Source organism: Rhinichthys klamathensis, unplaced genomic scaffold (genome assembly GCF_029890125.1).
Source record: "Rhinichthys klamathensis goyatoka isolate OS25496 unplaced genomic scaffold, OSU_Roscu_1.1 h1tg000554l_1, whole genome shotgun sequence".
NCBI classification, from domain to species: Eukaryota; Metazoa; Chordata; class Actinopteri; order Cypriniformes; family Leuciscidae; genus Rhinichthys; species Rhinichthys klamathensis.
In genome coordinates this window covers 3,631,902-3,655,681 of record NW_026607023.1, presented here as the reverse complement: position 1 = coordinate 3,655,681, position 23,780 = coordinate 3,631,902, and the positions used below count along the sequence as shown (strand labels likewise).

General features: G+C 36.6%; 2 protein-coding genes across 2 annotated transcripts; both read left to right on the top strand.

Annotated features, from left to right (window-relative positions):
- The first annotated feature begins 1,085 nt into the window (after positions 1–1,085).
- On the top strand, positions 1,086–9,068 carry fundc2 (fun14 domain containing 2). Its single transcript, XM_056239135.1, has 5 exons — positions 1,086–1,113; positions 2,557–2,704; positions 2,781–2,856; positions 2,946–3,074; positions 7,928–9,068. The coding sequence occupies exons 1-5, from the start codon at positions 1,101–1,103 to the stop codon at positions 8,003–8,005; spliced, it is 444 nt and encodes a 147-aa protein (XP_056095110.1). The 5' UTR covers positions 1,086–1,100; the 3' UTR covers positions 8,006–9,068.
- A 5,220-nt stretch (positions 9,069–14,288) lies between these two features.
- On the top strand, positions 14,289–21,118 carry brcc3 (BRCA1/BRCA2-containing complex, subunit 3). Its single transcript, XM_056239113.1, has 8 exons — positions 14,289–14,505; positions 14,606–14,726; positions 17,360–17,446; positions 17,589–17,677; positions 17,764–17,819; positions 18,188–18,319; positions 18,499–18,542; positions 20,540–21,118. Exons 1-8 carry the CDS (start codon positions 14,401–14,403, stop codon positions 20,686–20,688), a joined length of 783 nt encoding a protein of 260 aa, XP_056095088.1. The 5' UTR covers positions 14,289–14,400; the 3' UTR covers positions 20,689–21,118.
- Positions 21,119–23,780: the final 2,662 nt, after the last annotated feature.

The window sequence follows — 23,780 nt, the reverse complement described above, 5'->3', positions numbered from 1 at the left end:
CCTGATCAGTGCGTCAGAATACATGCAGGCCAGGGAAACGAAACCAACAACCCCATGAATCTCTTTAATAATAGCAATACAAATACGCTTTTTTTTTCCTGCGGGACGGGAGAAGACACAAAGTCAATGCATCTCTATTATTGTGCGGGAATAAATTCTCCGAGTTTTGCGGGTGCGGGCGGGAGTGGACATACATATTGCGGGAGCGGGCGGTAATGGTCAGAAATTCGGCGGGCACGGGCGGGAGCGGGATGAAGAAAACAGTCCCGCGCAGGACTCTACTCCAAATCATCCCCATATATACTGATTGGCTTCATCTGATTGGTCTCCTCTCCACCAATAAGATGGTGGGCGTTCTGGTGCAATATGGCTGCCGTCGCATCATCCAAGTGGATGCTGCACATTGGTGGTGGTTGAGGAGATTCCCCCTTCCATATGTAAAGCGCTTTGAGTACCCAGAAAAGCGCTATATTAATGTAACAAATAGGTGTGTGCGAAATAATCTATCACAGCATGAGTACCGCATTGAGTACCCAGGTCAGACAGTAGCTGTACGTAGTAATCTGGTTTATATCTTTCTTTCATTCTTTTTGGCTAGTAAAAGTTCTGAATGGCCGGTAACTTAAAAATTTAGTAGCCAAATTGGCCGGTGAGTGAAAAGTTCATTTCTCACCCAATGCAGCGCTTCCAGGTTCTACGCCAGAACGCCGGCTCATTGGAGATCTTCTCTAGAGATTAGTGAGTTTTATTGTTTTATTGCAGGGGGTTGGTTTGATCTCAGCTTTATATCATTATTATGAGTCAGGAAGCTCACGTGACAGACTGCCGTACACGCTCAGGACCGTTTGCCGAGGCTGTGGATAATGTCAAAAGCCACCTACAGGTAAAAAGACACCTACATCTTGGATGGCCTGAGGTTGAGTTACCGGTAATAGCAAATTGTCATTTTTGAGGTAATGGGTGAACTATCCCTTTAAGCAGCAGCCCTGTCTCACTCCACGCTCATGGGAGTGACGTTACTACTACAGTGCAGTAGGTGGCCGTAATGTTCCAAAAGAGCGATCCGCCAATAAACAAGAAGAAGAAGAAGAAAACGCAGGATGGCTGAAAAGGGTATGTACTATGCCTTTCTTTTTTTCCTATCACTTTATACAAATTTAAGGCTGTACATTACTTAATATTTCTGTTTGACATTATAGCAAACCTATAGTCCTCATGAAACGATCTTCAGATCTGCTACATTACGAGAACATACGTAGCTCATATGAACACACGTCCTTCAGTATAATATGCAACTTACATTGGATACGTTTTAAACGCGTATAGAAACAGTTTAAACGATGAAGAGAGTTATATCACAATTATATAACCTTTAAAGCATGGTAAGACGCTCGTTATCTTAACACTAGACAAGGCCTGAAAGTCACATGCAAAACCAATTAATGTTTGTGGTATGAGTCATATTAACCACACACCCTTTACATGAGGTTTTAAGAGACCTCTGAATGTGTCTACAAAAACAGCAACATGTATACCTCCCAAAAGTCTGTTTGAAATCGTCAAGTCAAGGCCAGAAACATTTGCTTGACAGATTGAATTAAACAAGCTCCAAAAAATTATAAATCAGATTCTAAAGATTAATACTGTCAAAGAAGAAAAGTTTAGGCTTTGTATTAGTATTAGTGTGAGTGTGCCAAGTCATGACAAGTCAAACTTGTTGGTTTTATAGTTCAACTTCATTGCATTGCAGATTCGATTTAAACGTGTCTCTTTACTTCAAATCTGTCTGAAAGTGATACTGTGGTCTGTCAGTGTATCTGCAGTGGTGTGCTATTTGTGTCTGGCTTATGTCCGAAGTCCAGCAAGGTCACTTCTTTGGCCAAGGCTACAGTCACGTAAAGACGCTGACTTCCCACAGTTCCCTCTGGTAGCTCCTTTATCCAAAGTCTATTATCCCCTTCTTTTACTGTCTATGATTATCCCACCTGGATGGAGAACAAAAGCAGTGCATTTAATATGGTTGAGTTTTTCAGGGTTTTCTAACTGCCTTTCTCCTCGACCTTGTTTTGTATTAGTCAGTTTCTGCCCAGAATAGAAAATGAAAGTAGCCTTTTATGTTTATTAAAAGTTGCTTTCTGTTGTGCTCTTCTGTGTATGACACAATATGTTAGGAACAAGGATGTACATAGCAGCGATATTTTTTCATTTCAATTTTAAAATAAATGTTGATATTTTTATTGGGGCATAAAGTAAAAAAAATGTCAGAATGATCCAACTGATCATAATTATAAGAAAAAGTCTCATAAAATTAATTAATAATCTTGAAAGGAAAACCTTTCAAGTAGTTTTATATAATCTTTTACTGCTATTTCTTAGAAAAACATATTTTAACAAAAGTGAATTGTGGTGTGTTTAAAACATTAGAAAAATATCTATTTGTTAAACAGTTGTCTCAATGTGGGGGCCACTATGATGAAAGAGCTTTTTCTGGGATATGAAACATGTGGTTTGCAAGCAGATTAAATATGCTGAATGCACATTACTGTTTTCTGACAGACACTGAAACCTTTGATGTCATGGAATTGGCAGAGCATGTGAAGAAACAAAGATGGTGGAACAAAATGTTTGGCAAAAATCAATCTGGACCGGCTGCTGAGAAGTACTCTGTTGCAACACAGTTGGCCATTGGAGGAGTGACTGGCTGGTAAGTCATTATATGAACATTGATATGCATTAAAGCACTGAGTACAGTATAAACCACGGACTCCTGTGTCTTTCAGGTGTGCAGGGTACTTGTTTCAGAAAGTTGGGAAGCTTGCAGCATCAGCTGTAGGTGGTGGCTTCTTTTTGCTCCAGGTAAATCGTAAAAAAAAAACCCACAAGTGCTTATCATAATTGTTGTTTTGACTGTTTAAGCACTGTATAATCTTCAAATGTGCTTTCAGATTGCTCATCACACAGGCTACATTAAAGTAGACTGGAAAAGAGTTGAGCATGATGTGAATATGGCCAAGAAGCAACTGAAGCTAAATTCAGACAAGCCCCCCAAAGAAATGAGAACAAAATTTAATGAGGTAAGAAAATACTACATTTTAGTACCATGTAGGGTGGGGGATGAAATATAATCAGCCTAAAGATAAAGAAAATCTTTTATTTCTCTCAGTTGCTACAACTGCAGCAATGAGAATTTGTCAGTAATGTGCTTAATTGGCATGACATCAATAGCAAAATTGTCATTAAAATAGCATTTTCTTTAAGCAAATTCTTACTTTCTTTGAATAGGTACTAAACAATAGTACTTAGAAATAAACAATACCGTAATTCCTCAAATAAAGGCCGGGGCCTTTATTTACCTGAACTGCAGATGATAGCCGGCTTTTATTTGAAGCAGGCTTTTATTAGAGGCAGGCCTTTATTTCTAATTCGCGATCCCCGCCCGCCCGCCAGCCAAGTTTCCATGGTGACGCGTCATGCTTGGCACGTGTTCACCACAGCCAAAATAGCGCTGTATGACAGATGTAGCGCTTTTATTTCTAAATATTAACAAACTTGCTTACCATGTCATCAACTATCTTCTATTCTGACTCTCAAATCCGTGTAAGTGAGTTTGTTTTGTCGTTTAAAACCCTTTATAAATTATCTTGATCTGTAACGTGAGATGGGCACCGCAGTTCGCAGATTCCTGTTGTATTTGTTAAGTTACAGCGCGTGAATTCTTCAGTTTCTCCCGAAATACATGAAAGTAAGTGGCCGGTGAACTGGGAGAAGAATAGAGTAAACTTTATAGTTACTTACACACTGTGTATCTGATATGAATAAAACACGTCGCCAAATATATTTGAATGGATTGTTATTGCTGCTTCCATAGACACCATTGTGTATTTTACAAACTATAAATTTATTGTTTTGCTATAAATCATATCTATTTAAATGTCTGAAACCTAAAATAAACATGTGGTTAAAAACACTGAATAGTTGTGATATATGACAAGCGCTGAGCGCGTCCGTCTTTGAGTGTACACTCATTTAAAGTGTACCTATTCACACAATTTTTTCCCCGGCCTTAATTTGAGACCGGCCTTTATTTGTCCGCGTTGACCACGCCCCCGGCCACTATCAGAGGCCCGGCGTTTATTTGAATACCGGTCTTTATTTGAGGAATTACGGTATGCCGGATTATATGTTACTCCAGTAACTCCGACAGTTAACTGATGGAACCGATGAGCACGAGCAGCTGACACTGAGCATGCGTTTACTGTCGAACGTAGAGTCAGGTACAGCCTCCCTCGCTTTGGCCAGGTGGTATTAGGTGGCATAGGGGGCGGGACGCTTCAGATTCTAGAGAGCATTTGATTGGACAGAAGATGTGATGAGAAGCTGAAGTCCACGGTGACGTCATAAAAATCCGTGATCCATTTTAGCAGAAGTGAGAGACTGTAAGTTTTGAATGCTTATATCCCCTAAATGCGAATTTTGTCATTGTTTTGGAACACACCAGCTTATTTATAACTTTAAGGCTAACATATTCATCCTAAGAGCTAAAAAACAGAAATTTTGATTTCAGGGGGCCTTTAAGTTTTTTCCGCTGTTATCAGGAAAATATGCAAGTGATCGTGCCGGCGATCACAGCGGCTTGTAATAACTGCATGATTTTAATACTCCAAAAGATTACAAAAAGTCCCAAGTTTTAGGTCGACACTGTTACATACATGTGACATGCTTAATGTTTTTAAATGCAATAAGCGAAGTACTCGTGCACAGAAAGCCGCCTCTCGGACAATTCAGTTCTCTTCGGCAGGTTATATGGCCAAATACACACAATTAAGTCAAAATGCCCATCTTGGTGAGTATTCACGTAACACGGTTGGTTATGTCTTAAGTAGAGTAAACAGTTGAGAAGGAAAGCACGCATGTAACAATATATTGGTTCTGTGCAGCTCTTAAAGTGACAGCAGCCTCGTAAACCTAAATTCCGTCTGTGTGCTTAAAGGGTTAGTTCGCCCATTTAAGAAATGAAGTTGTATACAATCCTTACCAGCACTATAGTGCATACACACTGACCCACTCTGTTGTCACCTCCCTGGTCAGAGTTCTGGCCGCTGGAAGTTTTTCAATGAAGTACTCCTGGTTATTTTCCGGGGTCACAAAACTGTGCGTTTTTACGTGAAAAAATTATTTGCGTTTCAAAGCTTGATTAATTTACCACACAAAAAACACGCCAGTCAAAATTCATACCTCAACTGAATGCTGACAACATGTCTGACTTGGAAACTTCTGATGATGAAACCAATTTTAGCACAATATCAGACGGATCAGATGATGAAAGTAATTTTAGCACAACAACAATGTTATTGATCGCAACGCCAAACCTCAGTTGTGTGTGTGTTCAATCAAATAGTTTTCTCAGCAAATTGTACCAATATCCCTATAGGCTATACTGTTTTTATATTAGACATCTTTTCACGTGTTTTATAATGGAGTCTAAACATCAGCTTGTTTACCGTACCGTTTAGACATGGGATCATAAAGTTAGTAAATAGAGCTTACCCGTGGTACTGGTACAGCAAAACTCTTTAATTTTCCTTTTCCTCCTTGGTTGGGGATGTAATCGTCTTCGCTGAAGTGAGCACTACACACACGAAAATCCTTTATTCTGGATATTTTAGCTCCCGCAGAGTAGCCGATGGCAACCAGCCAAAGCTGTCTCATAGTTAGCCTATATTCGAAACAGGAAAACGATGGAATCTGAACTTTGATCCCGGCACATCGTTGTGGTCACAGCCTGGGAATTTACAAGTTCGCACCATTGTTAATTTAATAATTTTTACGTCGTTGTCAATCCATTGTGTAAACACTAACAGCTGATCGGAACGTGCGCACTGTTGACGTTGACAGCAGCGCGGATTGATAGAAATGGATAGAAAATAGTGCCGATTAAAACTGAGGTATGAATTTTGACCGGCGTGTTTTTTGTGTGGTAAATTAATCAAGCTTTGAAACGCAAATCATTTTTTCACGTAAAAACGCACAGTTTTGTGACCCCGGAAAATAACCGGGAGTACTTCATTGAAAAACTTCCAGCGGCCAGAACTCTGACCAGGGAGGTGACAACAGAGTGGGTCAGTGTGTATGCACTATAGTGCTGGTAAGGATTGCATACAACTTCATGTCTTAAATGGGCGAACCAACCCTTTAATGTTAATCAAACAGCAAAAGACAAAGAGAAAATCATTCAATGCTCTTGACTGAATAACTTTTGTAGATTTAATAAGAATCTGTATTTATTTAAATCATACAGTGAAGACTAAGCAGTGTTTTATTTTTACATTTAATACATTTCTGTTGTTAAATAAACCGAATGTAGGCCTACCTGAAACCCTAAACCCCCTGGTTCACAGTGATGTTAAAATCACTCTTACTTTTTATGTAATGCTACAGTAAAACACTGCTGTTCACTTTATGTTGTAGGGATGTTTTCTTCTCACAAAAAGAATGTGAAACATGTAGGCTCTGTTGGTTATATCATTTTCAGGTTTTAAATATATTAAAATATTATTTATTTATTTTACACAATTAAAGAATTATCATATCACATATTGCATTATTTAACGAGTTATGGCATATTGCATTTTTCTTTAATATCACGCAGCCCTACTTCCAGGTAGATTGTTCTACCATCTCCAGTTGATTTAAACTACTTCATTATTGCCCAGATAGTGGAAACGCTGCCCTGACTCCACCCATTCGAAGAACATAGACGCGCAATCATGCATCTGCAAAACTCAGATGCGCGAGATTGCACTTACTCTCTCTCTCTCTCTCTCTCTCTCTCTCTGTACCGGGGCGACTTGCACTTACTGTAACTAGGACACAAGCTTTGAGTATGTGCACGAAGGGGGCACGCAGGCGAGGGGGGTGCGGGGAGGGGGGTATGGTACGAACGTTTGATTGACGCATTTTCTGTCCAATGATTCTAGGTGGTCTTGGAAATGATTGGCTGGAGTTTTTCGAGTCCTGCCCGTTCCACAGATGATTAAATTGCTTAATTTTCATTTATTCTAACTCAGTGGGTGTAAGTGGGTTAGGAATAGGATTTCAAGTGATTTTGAAAAATGGTCAAAAAAGAAAATCACATACCCCACCTTTAAGTGTTGCTGATCACTGAGGTGAACTTAAAAACATACCACATAAATAGGAATATACTTCAGTTAGATTTCTACTCATTAGAATTTGTACGGATGCCAATAATTTTGGCACACATTTTAGAAAAAAACTTTTTTTTTATTCCACAATATTAATATATTCAATTAAAGGTTAGATTTTTGTGAATATTTTAAATGAAAGACTAACTTTAGGAAAACTTTTGGAAATCTTAACTTGACCAACTGGTGTTCAGTGTCACTTAAATAAAATATGAAATGAGCTATACATATATAAAAAAGAAATGTACTCTGATGGACACTAGATGTTAAATTAATTAACAATATTCTCATTAAACTCTACTACTAGGTTGAATAAATAGTGACAGCCAAAGGCAGCTCACTGATTAAATGAAAGTTTAAATGGCAAAAACTAATTTTCAGTTAGTTTTGCTCATTTTTACCAAGGATGGCAATATTTGTGTAGCCCACTGTATTCAATTTTACTGGAAAAGTAAACCGGCAGCTTTAAGGTTTGCTGTTTTTTTTTTATTCAGCTAAGAAGTCACGCCATGATGTATCGATCTCCTTTTAGTCACACGTCTTCATGTGATACGAATTCGCAGGTCAGAGTTTACCAAACTTTAGCTTGTGTTTTCTGTGTCCCACATTCACATGCATAAAAACAATGGAAGTCGGTGGAACGAAAAGTGTAATGTGTTAATGCTTAATGTCATTGATTTACAGGCTTTGAGTTGAATTTCGTCAAATTTTCTCTTTCCATATAGGTGCAGGTATTTGTCAAGAAGAACATTGTTCTCACAGGGGGCTTTGCTGGAGGATTTCTGATTGGCCTGGCTTCATAAGAGCTCTCTCAGATATCTCTCTGATATCTTATACTCTGAGGATGTCTTCTAACTATGTATACAGCAGATTATAGCTTTTGTCTGATATTGCAGCTTGTATTTAACTCACAGCTTGTATTTAACTCAGTACTTATTAGTTCTTTATTTAATAGGTTATGTGTTCATAAGAAAACATTTAAGCTTGCTAGAATGTATGGTTTCAGTTTTTGAATGTACACTGTTTTTTTTAGTTTGTACTTAACACCTGTTAAATTTATTTATTTGAACATTTTGCTGTATTATTTTGGAACAATCAATTTCTGAAAAATGACTTAAGTCAGTTTATGTAAATAGTTGCAACATTTGAAATTGCCCCAGTTAAAGACCCATACCTAAACTTGCAGAAATATGGTTACCGAGTTAAGAGCATTTAACTGTACAAACTTGAGCTATTTTTGTAATAAATCGGGACATTATTTAAAAGACCAAGGGTCAATAAAAGTAGCAATTTTAACTTATAATGGCAGAAATGTTAAATGTAAATTGACAATCAGGTTTTAAACAATGCTGGTTTGCCTTTTTCTCTCTTCTTTTATTGCTGTTTATGAAATCCATCTCTATTTTGCCAAATTACAGCTAATGCTTAACACATCGTGATATGATATTCCAGTTTCTTTTTGATTTTGTGATCTGAGTTTCATGTGACTAATTATGGAAATCCCTGCTGTATTTTCAAACTTTAGGAAATCTTAACTTGACCAACTGGTGTTCAGTGTCACTTAAATAAAATATGAAATGAGCTATACATATATAAAAAAAGAAATGTACTCTGATGGACACTAGATGTTAAATTAATAAACAATATTCTCACTAAACTGTACTACTAGGTTGAATAAATAGTGACAGCCAAAGGCAGCTCACTGATTAAATGAAAGTTTAAATTAGTAATATAGAGACAGGAGAAGAATGACTGTTAAATCCACACAATTACATAGTCTGATAAATATGTATTTCACATTTCCTTGAAAAGTCTACATTGATCTCTTGCAGCAAATATACACACACTTAATATCCTTCTATTGAATTAACGTCTTTGTGTCTTTTGATTTGTGTTCCTTGGCAAATCCAGAGCAGCAGACAGAGTTTTCATGGACTTCGCAACACTTCCTCATGTCTCGAATCACATCCTCACAACGCCTTTCAATGTATTTGTTGGCTGTTAAAAATACAAGTCACAAAATGGTTAAATGCTTCAAATCAACAGCATGGCGATATTCATGCATAGCAACTTAACATTGCTACCTTGTAAACATTTCTGTATGGCACAAGCCTGTTTTTGACAAGGATCTTTCTGTGACATCTTATTTTAGGATATGAACAACCAAGCTCCAGTTTTGAGGAATAATTCCAGTTAAATCCGTCAAAACACTAGTAAACACATTAACAATGACGTCACCGACGTGCTGCTGGCCGCTGCTGACTTGTTGCAACTGTATTTCTTCCGGTTGGAAAACAAGAGTCAATCGAACTTCTTTTTTTTTCTAACGAGCCGACTGCGTTTTAGACATAGACAATATAAATACATAGACGCCCTATTGGCCGCTGGAGCGTACGTCAACGGCGCCGCCATGTTGGGAATGGCAACTTTCCTATACCTTTCATACCGGGAATTGAGAAAAATGCCTGTTTTTTGCGCTGTTTGGGGCTGTACACATCGCCACACAATTGAAAACAGCTTTCGAGGAATTACCTTTCACAAGCAAGACTGAACGTTTGTTTTTGGTTGTATTTGGTCATGATTTAATTAGTACGTTCAGAGGATACATTTAAAAATACTACTGTTATTGTGTCACGAAATGTAGTTTAAATAGTTTTTCAGTCGACAATGTAGTTGTTTAAAGCTCAAATATGTGGTTTGTTTATAAAGATAGCGCCTATTTAAAAATTTTATCTGACGTTTTCGGAGTTGTAAGATGCGCTCAGCGCTCGTCTACCCCGCCTGGAACAGCCGTACCTCGGCCAGTGCTTCTGAAGTTTTGCCGCTGACTCGGATGTCTGTAGTCTAGTGGTTAAACATGAGATATAATTCGTCTTGTGTATATCTAACGGGCGATCTTTGGTCTCATTAATCTATAAATGGGTCCCTGGTAAATCGTTTTGGCTGAGGGCAAAGTGAAGTTTCATAACTTTATATTTAGGCTATTTTAACGTTGTATCCTGTATGTTTGACTGAAGCTACTTCTTTTATACTGATCAATAAAACTGAAATTTAACAAAAATAGTTAAATATTAAAGTCACTATTTAACTTATTTTTTATTGTGTATATTCTGTAATTGATATTTCTTATTCTATTGCTATTATTATAGTATTATTAATAAACTACTATTATCAATATTTTTATGATTGTATTATTGTACTTATGATATTATATAATTATACTAATCATTACTATTTTATTTGCTGTATACTATTTGTTTATTTTATTGACTAAACTATTTACTATTAGGCTACTTCTCACTTTATGTTATATTTACTATTTGCATTGCACTGTAGTTGTACCATAACGTATTATTATAAAGGATCCATCAGTTATCTTTGTTATTGCTAAAATCTGGTCAATCACAGAAAATGCTTTTTCCACAATAAGAAAACTTAAATTATATCTCAGTATGGGGGTCTTCACCATTCTTATCGAAGAATAAAAAGCCAGATACATGACAAGCCTGAGCTTAATTGACCATTCTTTATTAAAAAAAATATTTTACAAGTCTAACTATCGAGATTTTAAATAACTAGAGATGGAACTTTTTGTACACCACATACAAACCACTGAAATCGGTTGATAAATGTAAAAACAGTTTGTTATTATCCAGAAAAAACGCAGCTCCCCCGTTTACTTACATTTGTTCACAGCGCAGTCTTGCCCTCCGCAAAATGGCGGACGCGTTGACGTATCGCAGCAACGTTCCAAAGCGGCCAATAGGGCGTCTATGTATTTATTATGTCTATGGTTTTAGATTATGGGTGGCACTTCCGGTTTGGGGAAGTTCCACTCAAAAAGGCTCAAACTAATTTCACATCATAAAGTTGCACTACAAATAATCATTATCCGTCAGTTTGACTGAATGAGCTGTAAAATTTCCTTCACGTTCATGTTCTCATCTTCAAACGTCAGGAGAATATGCTTTTTTAATATTGCAGAGATCGGGAACATAAAAGAAAAAAGCATACATCCACAACAATAATAAGGGAGACAACAGCAAAAAGGAAAAGACAAATACAAATAAATAAATTAAAAAGAGAGAGGGTGCCAATATATCACATATAAATATTGACACGAAGAGATCAAAGGCAGAGCAAATCCTAACAGTCCTTATTAGAAGATACTGAAATCACATTTAAATCATTTTCCATTTCTTTTAAAAAGACAGAGAAGACTGGTTTACAGTTTGAAAATTTGCTTAGGAATTTTTTTTAATTAATAACAAAACAGATATTTTTGTTTGTGGGGTCTGAATGCCAAAATATCTGGTTTCTCATATGTATCGAAAAGTCTGCCAAAATCTCACACTTGACAAATACACCAATATCATTCCAAAGCTTCTGAGTGTAGTGACATGACCAAAATAAGTGAACCACTGTTTCATCAGAATTTAAACAAAAAGAGCATGTTAGCTCAATGTCAGCTTTAAATCTTTATAAATGTCTTAAGGATAGTGAGCTTAAAGGTAATTTCTTTCACTTTATTTGTGAGAAAGAATTTCTGCTGTGAAGACCTGATTTTTTTCCAATTAAGATTTAAAACAAACAAATTATTCCAAAAGGAAATTACAGGAGGAACAGAAATCAAATTCTTAAGAAATAAAGATCTTATTGAGTAATTTTTAGCTTTCGACTCAGAAAAACAGATTTGACCAACAGGAGTATCACAAGGTTTAGGAAAGGATGCAGTAAACTGAGGAGGATTGTTACCCGATTTTTAACATATCCTCAATATAAGTAAGAAGAGAGCAGTTTTTAATTGGTAGCAATTCACATTTATTAAAAATGTCAGAGGCTTCAGAAAAGGACTGAAGAATTCCCAAAAGCCACTGGAATTTGTGACGAATCATTTAAGAATAAAGCAGTATTGTCGGCTAATTGACTCATTTTTATTTTAGTGTTGTCAATTGTGATACCCTTTAAAGGACTACTATTGATATGCATGAGCTAAGTATCTGTGTTGCTTAGTGTTGAATAGGTAAGGAGAAACTGGACATACTTGTCTAACCAGGAGAATAATGCTTGGTATTTTAATGTGACGTGGAATGACAGTCTCTTTTCCACACGAATGTTACAGAATGCACAGGATTCAGAAAGATCAGTTTTATAGAATCACTAACTTTGTTGTTGTTGTTGACACAGTATTTTTTATTATAGATCCAAATCAATTCCCAATTAATATTCTCAAAATGGTTCTTTCAATGGTGTTTATTATAAAAAGTTTAAGGACAATGAGTCAAACCTCTAATATAAACAAATAATAATAGATATTTTTAAACACCATTTAACAAAACATACAACCCCAAATCCAGAAAAGTTGGGACATTTTGTAAAATGCAATAAAATCATGAATCTGTAATATGTTAATTTTCTTTAACCTTTATTTAACTGACAAAAGTACAAGGCTTTTCAAAGTTTTCACTGACCAACTTAGATGTATTTTGTAAATATAAACAAATTTAGATTTTGATGGCTGCAACACACTCCAAAAAAGTTGGAACAGAGGACAAATAAAAGTGAAAAGATGATCTATCCAAGTTAAACTCTTTTGAAACAGTCCACAATAAGCATGTGAATTGATTTATAGGCGAGGGGATTGTGAGTGTAAAAGCAAGGATGGGTCATGGCTCATCACGTTGTGCCAAATGTCATGAATTGTCAAACAATTAAAAAATGAAATTTCTAAAAAGATAGCAAATATTTTGTGTCTTTCACCTTCTACCATAATATATTGTCAAAAGAATCCAGAGATTTCTTAGTCTGTAGACAAACAGAGGCAGGAGACCTCTGTTGAATGTGCGTGACCTTTGACCCCTAGACGGCACTGTCATGCTACTCTGTTAAATACAGCCACATGTGCTCAGGAGTAAAACCATTCTCACTCAACACAGTCTGACGCTGCATCAAGAAATGCCACTCAAATCTCTGTTAGGCAGGGAGAGATAATTGTGGAGATTCCATGCAGCGAGTTCTCTGGCCTGAGCTCATCTCAGATGGTCTAAAAGACAGTGGGAATGTGTGCTGTGGTCAGATGAGTCCATGTTTCAGCTTGCTTTTTTTTAGGAAAAACTAACCTCAAGTCCTCAGTCCCAAAGATGACAAGGACCATCCAGACTTTCATCAGCGACAGCAAAAGCAAACATCTGTCTGGTATTGGGGTGCATCAGTGGAAACGGCATGGGTGACTTGCAAATTTGTGAAGGTATGACGTGGAGTGGAGGCGTATATGGAGACATTTAATGGCATCAACATGACATGTTTCCTGGGAAGCAAGACAATGCCAGGGCTCATTCTGCACATGCTAAAACAGAGTGGTTTCTAGACACTCTACACCATGTGCTTGACTGCCTGTCTACAGTCCAGATTTGTCTCCTATTGAAAATGTATGGCCCATCATGAAAAGGAGAATCAGACAAGGACGACCACTGCTGAGCATGTCTAATATCAGGAGAGAATTCTAATATAATTCCCAAACATTTAAAAAGTGTAATTAAAAGGAAAGGTGATGGGACACAGTGGTAAACATGCCTCCGTCCCACAACTTTTTTGGAGTGTGTTGCAGCCATCAAAATCAAAATTTGTTTATATTTACAAATTACACTCTCAGTGAAAACTTTGAAAATCTTTTCTTTGTACTTTTGTCAGTTAAATAAAGGTTAAAGAGAATGAACAAATTCTTGATTTTATTGCATTTTACAAAAAGAAGGAGCTGAATGATAGGGAAACACCCAAATGGGTGCGAATAATGTCATGTTGAAGAAACAATATACCTCATGCGATTCTTGACTGTACCAAATATGAACAATAAAGGAACAATATAGAAGAAATGAAAAAAAATGGAATTCAAGAATTACATGTTAAGGTTTTAATAAAATGGTCAAGTTAAATAAATAGTAAAGCTTTCTTTGATTTTATTAGGGAGACAAGGCTGATACATCTAGAACTGTGTTCCACAGTCCGGAGCAGAAGGTGGCGGTAAATCACGCTGGTAACCAGCCGCCATTAAAACCAAGAAGAAGCAGAAGAAGAAGGAGGAGGAGGAGTTGAATGCTGAATGCAGCGCATGCGCTTTACTGATGTGGAAGTGTTGGACAGTGATAAACAAACAAATAAATCAGACCAAAAGATTAACTATTAGATTGTAATACTTATCATGGCAGTAAACGCGGTACATTTAGAGTCAGACGCATTTCTAGTATGTATGAATCATGCTCTGAGTACGGAGAAGGAGGAAGTAATGGGGCTCTGCATTGGCGAGGTTTGAATATCTGGCGTTTATCATGTGTTGTTTTGTAACTGCAACTGGTGTGTTTATGAAACTTTGTAGGGTAACTGTTTAAACGACTTATCTCCATCAGGTGGACACAAACCGCATTGTGCACATTCATTCTGTCATCATTCTGCGTCGATCAGACAAGAGGAAAGACAGAGTGGAGATTTCCCCAGAGCAGCTTTCAGCAGCATCCACTGAAGCGGAGATATCCTTTCACAAACGATACATACTTATCATATATTCATCTTATCTGTGTAAGGGGATTTTTTGTTTTTGTATTCTGCAATACAATCTGCACTAACCAAAAATCTGCACTATATTCTTGTGCTATGGTGGTGGCAACGTGTTGTTTTGGCAAGTACAATGGTATTTCTCAGTCTGGAGAACAATGTAAATGCATTCAATACTGTGGCATACATTAAACACTGCCATGAATGGCAGTGTGTAATGTATGTATTAATGATTTTATATATATATATAATTTTTTTCCCAAGGAGATATCTGTATACTGTACTGGGTAAAGGCCCATTCACACAAATTACGATAACTATAAATATAAACAATAAAGCTATAGTTCTAAAAATCAATACCACCACAACTATAAAGATAACTGCACAGAGAAACGATATCGTTGGAATCACTTTCAGAATGATTTTTTCAAGCTGATGAATGATAAAACCAATGACATCCAATCAGAATCCTCCAAACTGTAAAGAGCTTAAGCATTTAAAGCGGCCGATGACAGAACTACCTGTCTGCTGGTGTAAACGCTAATGTAGTTATCGTTATAGTTATCGTTCCTCCTGGTGTGAATCGGCCTTGACAGTTGCAATAGAGTGGTGCAGGGATGACGTCAAAACACGGAAGACTAATTCGCCGCCGGTTCCTTCAAGATTTTCCTATAGGGTTAACTACCCCATTGCACATTGCATTCTAGGTAGTCGCCGCCATGTTTTTGGATACACTCAGGGGCGTACAATAATAACAAATACAAATCACGGGAGAAAAAAAAAGAGTGTATTTACGTTAATACTTTCATTTTTGCACTCTGAAATACAAACATTGCACTAACAAAAAATCTGCTTGCACTAACTTAGAATAAATGGGGTAATATTTTAAAGTACCTTCGAGCGCTCAGTTGTGCGGCCAAGACTCTGCACATATTTCATCACATTCCATACTCTCATAGAAATCACCCGGACGTCTTCTATCAGACCAGACCCAAGACCAAATTGTTTTCTCTTTTGCAGTTTATTTTTTAATAACTAAAAAGTGGCACTGATTTATCTGCTAGATAAAATAATAAACAAAATATAGCTTGGTCTCAGCCAGTGGATCATTTATTCAATCAACATATAATCATTTCTTAATGTTAAAGCATTAAGGGATAACACAACAGTATTGCCCTCTGTAGCTAATGCAGCTCTGAAATGATTTATTGTGAAAGCGCTAGCCTACTACATTTTTTAACTGGACTTGAATGGAACAAGTACAAGATTCCTTTTACTGAGAGAAGCTGAACAATAAGGAAAGGAGCACTACTGTACAAACACGGAGAGTGATCGCAACTAGCCACCATAATAACCAGACGTGTTTTCATACATTATTTATGGTGTGAGCACTTGCACATTAAAGCAGTTCAGAAATATGAATCTGTAATATATCTGTTATAAATAAAAAATATATAAATACAAATTATCAGCGTTTTCCACGCTGGAAATAGCGGCTGTGATAGTTCATAACACAGCAAGCGTTCACCATTCTAAAGTGTTTTTAAATGTATAGTATTAGTTTTAACATCTACCTCCATTACTACACAGTCTCTAATGTAGTGTCTGTGTCATAAAGTATCAGAATGCACTGGGTTGCTGACGTCACGTTCCCATTCTCTTTACCCGGGGTTTTTAATTTATGAGTAAAATAAAGCTTGTGGTAAACATAACTTGTCGATACTTTGATGGTTTGTTCTACAATGTAAATAACACAACCATACTGAAAACACAAATTTTGAAGCAGTTGTGTTTATTTTTGAAAACATTTGTTTCTAATAATTTTTTAGATAAGAATTTTTGGGGTGTGCAATTTAGATTATAGAACAAAACGTCAAAGTATCGTCAAGTTATATTTACCACAAGCTTTGTTTTACATATAAATTGAAAACCCCCATTATAAAACCCTATAGGAAAATTTGGAAGGAACCAGTGGCGAATTAGTCTTCCAGGTTCAGACGTCATCCCTGCCCCACTATAGCTTTCGTTAATGAGTTACCGACAAACATTACTCTAATATATGATAGTTAAACAAGTTATTAGTTAATTCACATTCAATAGTTATATATTTTCATAGCGTGGGTCTAAAATGTCTGAGACAGGACATACCAAATTCATTACAAGATCTTCTGAAATTCATGTACATTTTTCAATACAGTTTTCACTCAAATTGATATATTGGAAATAAATGAATATTATTCATTTCTTTCTTCTGCTGAACACAAAAGAAGATATTTTAAAGAATGTTGGTAACCAAACAGTTGATGTACCCCAGTGACTTCCATAGTATTTTATTCCATACTGTGGAAGTCAATGGGTCCCATCAACTGTTTGGTTACCAACATTCTTCAAAATATCTTCTTTTGTGTTCAGCAGAAGAAAAAATCATATAGGTTTAGAACAATTTAAGGGTCATTAAATGATGACAGAATTTTCATTTTTGGGTGCACTATCCCTTTAAGCACTATACTGTATAGTGTTTAAAACATAACTTCTCAATGAAATTTATAATAAAGTGTAATCCTCCTGACCAGATACTGTTTAAGCATATTTCCTTAAAATGAAGCACAGGTTGGCTGAGATGACAGGACGTCCCATGCGGGTTGTGGGCTGGTACCACTCTCATCCACACATCACTGTGTGGCCATCACATGTTGGTTAGTATCATCTTTTATATATATTTTAAATCTTTTGTGTTTTTTATTTATTTATAATGTTTTTTTTTATTAATGCATGTAATTATGCATTATTATATTCCCTTTATTTCTTTTAATTTTACTTGATCTTTGCATTATACAGATGTTAGGACTCAAGCAATGTATCAGATGATGGATCAGGGTTTTGTTGGACTCATCTTCTCATGCTTTATAGAAGATAAAAACACAAAGGTATGTTAAGCAAACCATCTAAACAGGAAACAATAAAATTCTTTTTTTTTTTTTTACCTTGGCTGCTCTTTCTGTTTCTCTTGCAGACCGGTAGAGTTCTGTACACCTGTTTCCAGTCAGTACAGGCCCAGAAAGGCTCAGAGTAAATAAACTGCTTTTTATTTAAAAAAATGCATTCATGAATTAATAATATGTTTTACAGTTTTATTTTGCAACTTCAATCTATGCATCATGCATATTTTAAACGAGTTTAAGGCATTTAAACATAAGCCTTTAAATTATTAGCTTAAGTTTATATAAACCAAAACTAGTCCACACCATGCAATATAACATTTAGAGTTATATTACTTGTTTTAATATAACTCTAAATGTTTGATCAATTGTTTAACAGGTTCACAAACATGGTAAAGCCAAGTCAGGGCTATTGCCTTTTGTAGTGTGCAAGAAAAAGTATTTTGTGCAGTGTTTTTGATCATAAATATATAAATTACATTCCTCTCTTACGACAAGGTATGAGCGGATTGAGATCCCAATCCATGTAGTCCCACATGAAGCCATTGGAAAAGTATGTCTGGAGTCTGCCGTGGAACTGCCCAGAATCCTCTGTCAGGAAGAACAGGATACGTACAGAAGGATTCACAGGTATAGGCCATTACCAGAGTTATCCATTTCCTTGTTTAAGATTACTTTGATTCATTTATAAAAATTTTCATGGATATATTTCCTTGTTGTAGCTATATTTTAGATTATTTTACATAGTAAACGGTTGCTTATGACCTCATGCAATATGTATGTTTTCCTCCCAATTTCCTTTTTTTCAGTTTAACTCATCTGGATCCAATCACAAAGATACATAATGGATCAGGTAATGCAATTATATAATCTTTTATAATTCCCAAACTGGTTCCCAAACTGGGGTATGTGAGGTTTTGCTATCCATTTAATTCTACCCCACCTTAAAACCGAGCACGCATTTCTAACAGGCAAAATGCCGCCTCTAGTGTAGAAACAGGAAAATGGTAGTGCCGTAAAAGGTCAAATACATGACATCCAATCATATTACCTCATCCTTTGCGGTCAAAACTGAATGCGTCTTTGTTGCATTAATTTCCTATTATCACTGTAAAGCGGCTTTGAAACTATCTGTATTTTAATAAGCGCTATATAAATGAAGGTGACTTGACTTGCAGCATGTGTATGATAGGGTGCCTGCAGAGTCTGCTGCCTTAGCAAATCACGCTACGTTACTGCCATTTTTGATGTATCTTTGTAAAAGTGGTGTTTTAGCTCTTACTAGCATGAAGAACAAATATAGACAGACTGTGATCGATTTAAAACTCAAACTCACTTCGATACTAAAACATAAAAACTAAAAAAAAACTTGTTTTTAAAGGGTTAGTTCACCCAAAAATGAAACTTCTGTCAGTAATTACTCACCCTCATGTTGTTCCAACCCCGTAAGACTTTCGTTCATCTTCGGAACACAAATTAAGATATTTTTGATTAAATCTGAGAGCTGGATCACTCCTCCATAGGCTCCTTAAGGGATCGAAACTGACCGCCCAAAAGTTATGAAAGACATCGTTAAAATAGTCCGAGTGACTAGGGTTAGGGTCAATCTTAAGTTTATCAAGCGACGAGAATACTTTTTGTGCGCAAAAAAACAAAAAAAATAACGACTTTATTCAACTACTCATTTCCTTCTCTGTATGGCCGTGATATTTCACGTAGTGAAACTATGCAAAGCTTCTAGGTTGTACATCACGCATCACACACATGACCAGCGTCGGCCAATAGTGAGCCTGCGTGTGACGTGCAACCTAGAAGCTTTGCGTAGTTTCACTACGTGAAATATCACGGCCCACAGAGGAGGAAATGATTAAATTTACAGATTGTGAACAGCAGCAATGGTGCAGTGGTAATGCGCGTGGTAGAAAGTTTTGACTCAATCGAATCCACCTTTTGCCGATTTTACTCTACTCCCTTTTCCCATCCCATAGCAGATCGGAAAGGCATTTATTTTCAATAAAAATTAAGAAAATATTTGAAAAGTGGAAATAAAGTGTTTTACACGTGTTTAATAATAAAGTGTTTAGGGGTAAGTGTAGGGAGGGATTTATAGTCCCAATAAGGCGGCATCCATTTAATCATTCTAAACACATATAATAATTTTTCCAATTGTTTTCAATAGGACTGCCGCGTTTTTAAAACGCCATGAGTGTAACGAGGCGCTGAGCATCTTTTTCACGCTGAAGCTCTGGGCGCGCTGCATTTTTCACCGGTCGCCGAGAGCTCTAGGTCATCACCGATGTAATTTTCAATCAGAACACATTTCACACAGCAGGATTTTGAATCCCAGACAGGTCCAGATATTTAGGATGCCATATATCTCATGGGCATAGTCAATTTGCGCGTTGTCAATTCTCTCAGATCGCGTCTTTGATAATGCAAACTGATTTTCGTTTGTCACTCGCATGAACGAGCACCGATTTGCCTCCGATTTCGGCCATTTCTCAGCGATTTCGCAAAACCTGTCTGGGGGTGATCGGGCCTGAAATGGCTAATTGTGAACTCGGAATTAGTGGAAGAGAAAGGGTCCACAGAAGGATGTTAAATGCCTCAGGGCTACGCCACTGTCAAGAGTTTGGGAACCACTGGTATAGATCAATCTGTTCATGCAAAATATTTTTTCAATGAAAGATAATTAGTCAATTTATTAATTTTAAATCATTATTATAAAAGTATTTTTGGGTATGGTGTGGGAGTAACCTTATTTATTGTTATAAATTTGAGGAATTTAGAACCATTTTTTTTTTTTTACTGTTGTAGCTTTTGTAATTTGTATGTTTGTGTGCTTCTCAGTGTTCACTAAAAACCTGTGCAGTCAGATGTCGGCCATAAGCGGCCCGCTGCTGCAGTGGCTGGAAGATCGACTGGAACAGAATAAACAGAGTATCATCAAACTCCAGAAAGAGAAGGAGCAACTGACACAAGAACTGGCTGCATTATAAGGAGAATGATAAGGAAGCAATGAGAGTTTTAGCAAAATCCTTAAAAGCCCTCATTCTTTTTTTCATTCCTTTGTTTTTCCACTGAAAGCGTTGGCTTTTCTGCCCTACTGCCCCTCTTGGATCAGAAATCACTGGGAGAGCAAAGACAGGATGCCTGTACTTCCACATGTTGTGATCTCAGTGCATAACTAGTACTGTCTCAGCGCTTCCAGCCAAATATTTGAATTATGTGCTGAACTTAGGGCTGTCTGCAACTCTTCACACTCTTTTGTAATGTTTTAACTCATCCATCAGCTTCTGCTTATTGTCATGTGTACAGACACACACAGACACATATATGTTTTACAAGCTGGTATCTTTTGTTGATGTATGTATACACTGAACAAACTATGACAAAATGCACGTTCTTAAAAAGGTCATTGGCTGTTAACTTTTTGTTGTTTGATTTTGATGGTTATCATAATTGTTCTATAAGAGTGATAGTGATGGATCTTTTTTCACTGAAGCTATTTCTTAAGCTGTCAATCATTTTGAAATGACAATGTAAATACCTGCACTGAATATAGAGTGGCTTATCTGCTATATTAACTGAATGTTTCTTTTCTCACTTTTCTCTTTCTTAACTAAATTCAGTTTGGAATGTGTGTTTGGAAATCAAAACTATAACATCATGGACTCTGAAATACTTTGCACGGGACACACTCGCTAACAGCTATAAAAATTTTTCATCATTTACATGCAGATTTTCAGTCTAGACTGAATGTTTCTGTGAATGTCAAGTATGTCCCTGGTTGAACAGTCTGGCACTTAGACTATGAATAGAAAAGGTGTGATAAAGAGCTTTTTCAGATGAAATACTAAAATGAACATTTAAGCTGACAGTTTGAAAGACCTGAAACTGGTTAAGACTTTTTAACTGCAGTTTATCTGTCATATAATATTTCCCTCAGATTTCTGACTAATCTTACCTAAATGTTTTAATATAAAATCAGTAGCGTACTATGAAAAACAAACAAACACTTTGTATGATAAAATATGAATCTAACTGAAAACCCAATGGATTCATGTTTTATTTCTTGTCACTAGGTGGCACTTGTGTCCATGTTGAACTGCAGACGGTTTTTATTGAACAGTCTTTAATCTCTTTAGATTGTGAAACTGGTCAAGCAGACAGACAGAGTTAAAGCAATGCATACAATTTATTTGTCATGCACGCTATTAACAATATTGAGGTGTGCAGTTATAATAAACACCAGTCTATCAATTGTTCTTGCTAAGAGAGAATCATAAAGTGTTATGTTCCATACCATATTGCAAAATGGATACTTACGACTCTAGATGTTGACTGGTCAGTAAAATACATTTTATTGAGTTACTATGAGGAAAACATATGCACACATTTGAACTAGAGAACTGTTAACCTTAGTTCATATATCAGATAGATATCTTCTAGCGGAATTATTCTACAAATATATTTTTACCTGAGTGAGGAATAATGATGATACAATTTTGGGTCTTAAATATTTATGTTGTATAAAAGCAGTAAGTCACTCAATAATACATGGAATACCTGCTCATTTACCAAGCAGTTGTGAGTGCAGTTTCTTTATTCAAAGTGAAAAAATTGAGGGGGAAAAAGGGGTTGAGAATAATGCATCTTCGATCTATAAGCTTATGACTTTTTAATACTATTTATTCTTTGAAAGCGAGCTGTGTTTTGATGCAACATTAATGCCAGTCTGAAGCAATCTAATATTGCTCTTACAGTTACAGTGGTTTATAGAAATAGCCCTTCTGCAGTGCCATTCTCAGACACCTTCACCATACTTTTACATCATTTTTGTCCTTGAGAAATGAAATCTCAGGCACTGAACCAGGCCGCTATATCGTCTAACATCTGGAAGAGCAAATGCTCATTTAGAATAAATGCCCTATATTTATTGCTATGTATAGTGGACCGTAAAGTCACACCATTTTGTATTATGGCAAGGCCTTACACTCCACTAGAATGACTTGTATGTGTGTAAAAGCACTCATCCTGGGACTGGAAGCACGCAGTGACGCAGGTAATATTAAGGCTGCGCTCTGAGACTGATGGAGAGAGTGAAGACACTTCCCCCTCCTTGTGCATCAGCATAGTGGTTATTACTCCTGGCAGAACACTGCCATTTATTTAGTGTGAAGGCAAGTTGCCTGTAAACCTGAAGCCTCTATAAATCTGAAATGGTGTCTGTGGGGTGTGGGGGTGAAGTGAAGGGGGTAGAATTTATAAGTGTTTGGAGGGCATTCTGTTTGATGAGATGCCTAGGGGACCTTGGGCCCTTTGATATATTTATGGCAGAGGGGCCAATGAGGTAGTGGACAATGACGTCCCAGAGGCAAACAGTGTTTAATTAACACCTCCAAAATAGGCAGGACAGAGCTCATACTGTCACCACATCACAAAATAGGCTGGTGGTTTGGCTCTTGTGTTCCATCTAGAATTATGAAATCTGTCTCACTCTTTTTTAAAGCTGATGTACGTTAATTATAGGATGTTGTTACATTTTCCTTTCCCCGTTCAATACGCAGAGACAGCTAAGAAGGTTGACTTTCTGTAAAGTGCAAACTCTGTAACTGTGAAAACATTGTTTTGTTTGTTTGACTAACACAGCACATGGCATACGTTTGTTGACAGACCAATGGCAGATGGAGTGTTTACATGTTTGGAAAAAATCATTAAAAGCACAAAATGTAAGATTTTAGGATTCAAATATCAAAAAACACTAAACCAATGTTATATATTTTGTTGACTTGTGTACTTACATTATCCCAAACGTGTCCAACAATGTTTAAATCCAGAAAAATACACAATTTTAACCAGAATAACGTCTGTGTCATTGCGTCGCCTGTCAATTACGTCATATCCGCGCTACCCTTGATTTCCAGTTTTACTTCTGTAGAAACAATGGAAACACCAAAGATGTTTAATATATTATTTGTTTTATTAGACATCTGAGCAAATGTAGTTACCTTTTTCGACAGAAAACTAAACATTGTCATATAGCTCAACACGGTTAGTCTGCGAATCTCTTGTTTTCTTGATTTACCAC

What these genes read in the sequence shown, in the direction of transcription:
- fundc2 (XM_056239135.1), top strand. An exon ending in ATTGGAGGAGTGACTGGCTG is followed by an intron (nt 2,705 to 2,780) that starts GTAAGTCATTAT and finishes TGTGTCTTTCAG; the next exon opens with GTGTGCAGGGTACTTGTTTC. An exon ending in TGAGAACAAAATTTAATGAG is followed by an intron (nt 3,075 to 7,927) that starts GTAAGAAAATAC and finishes CTTTCCATATAG; the next exon opens with GTGCAGGTATTTGTCAAGAA.
- brcc3 (XM_056239113.1), top strand. Translation starts at nt 14,401, where the DNA reads ATGGCAGTAAACGCGGTACATTTAGAGTCAGACGCATTTCTAGTATGT. An exon ending in TAGAAGATAAAAACACAAAG is followed by an intron (nt 17,678 to 17,763) that starts GTATGTTAAGCA and finishes TTTCTCTTGCAG; the next exon opens with ACCGGTAGAGTTCTGTACAC. An exon ending in AAAGATACATAATGGATCAG is followed by an intron (nt 18,543 to 20,539) that starts GTAATGCAATTA and finishes TGTGCTTCTCAG; the next exon opens with TGTTCACTAAAAACCTGTGC.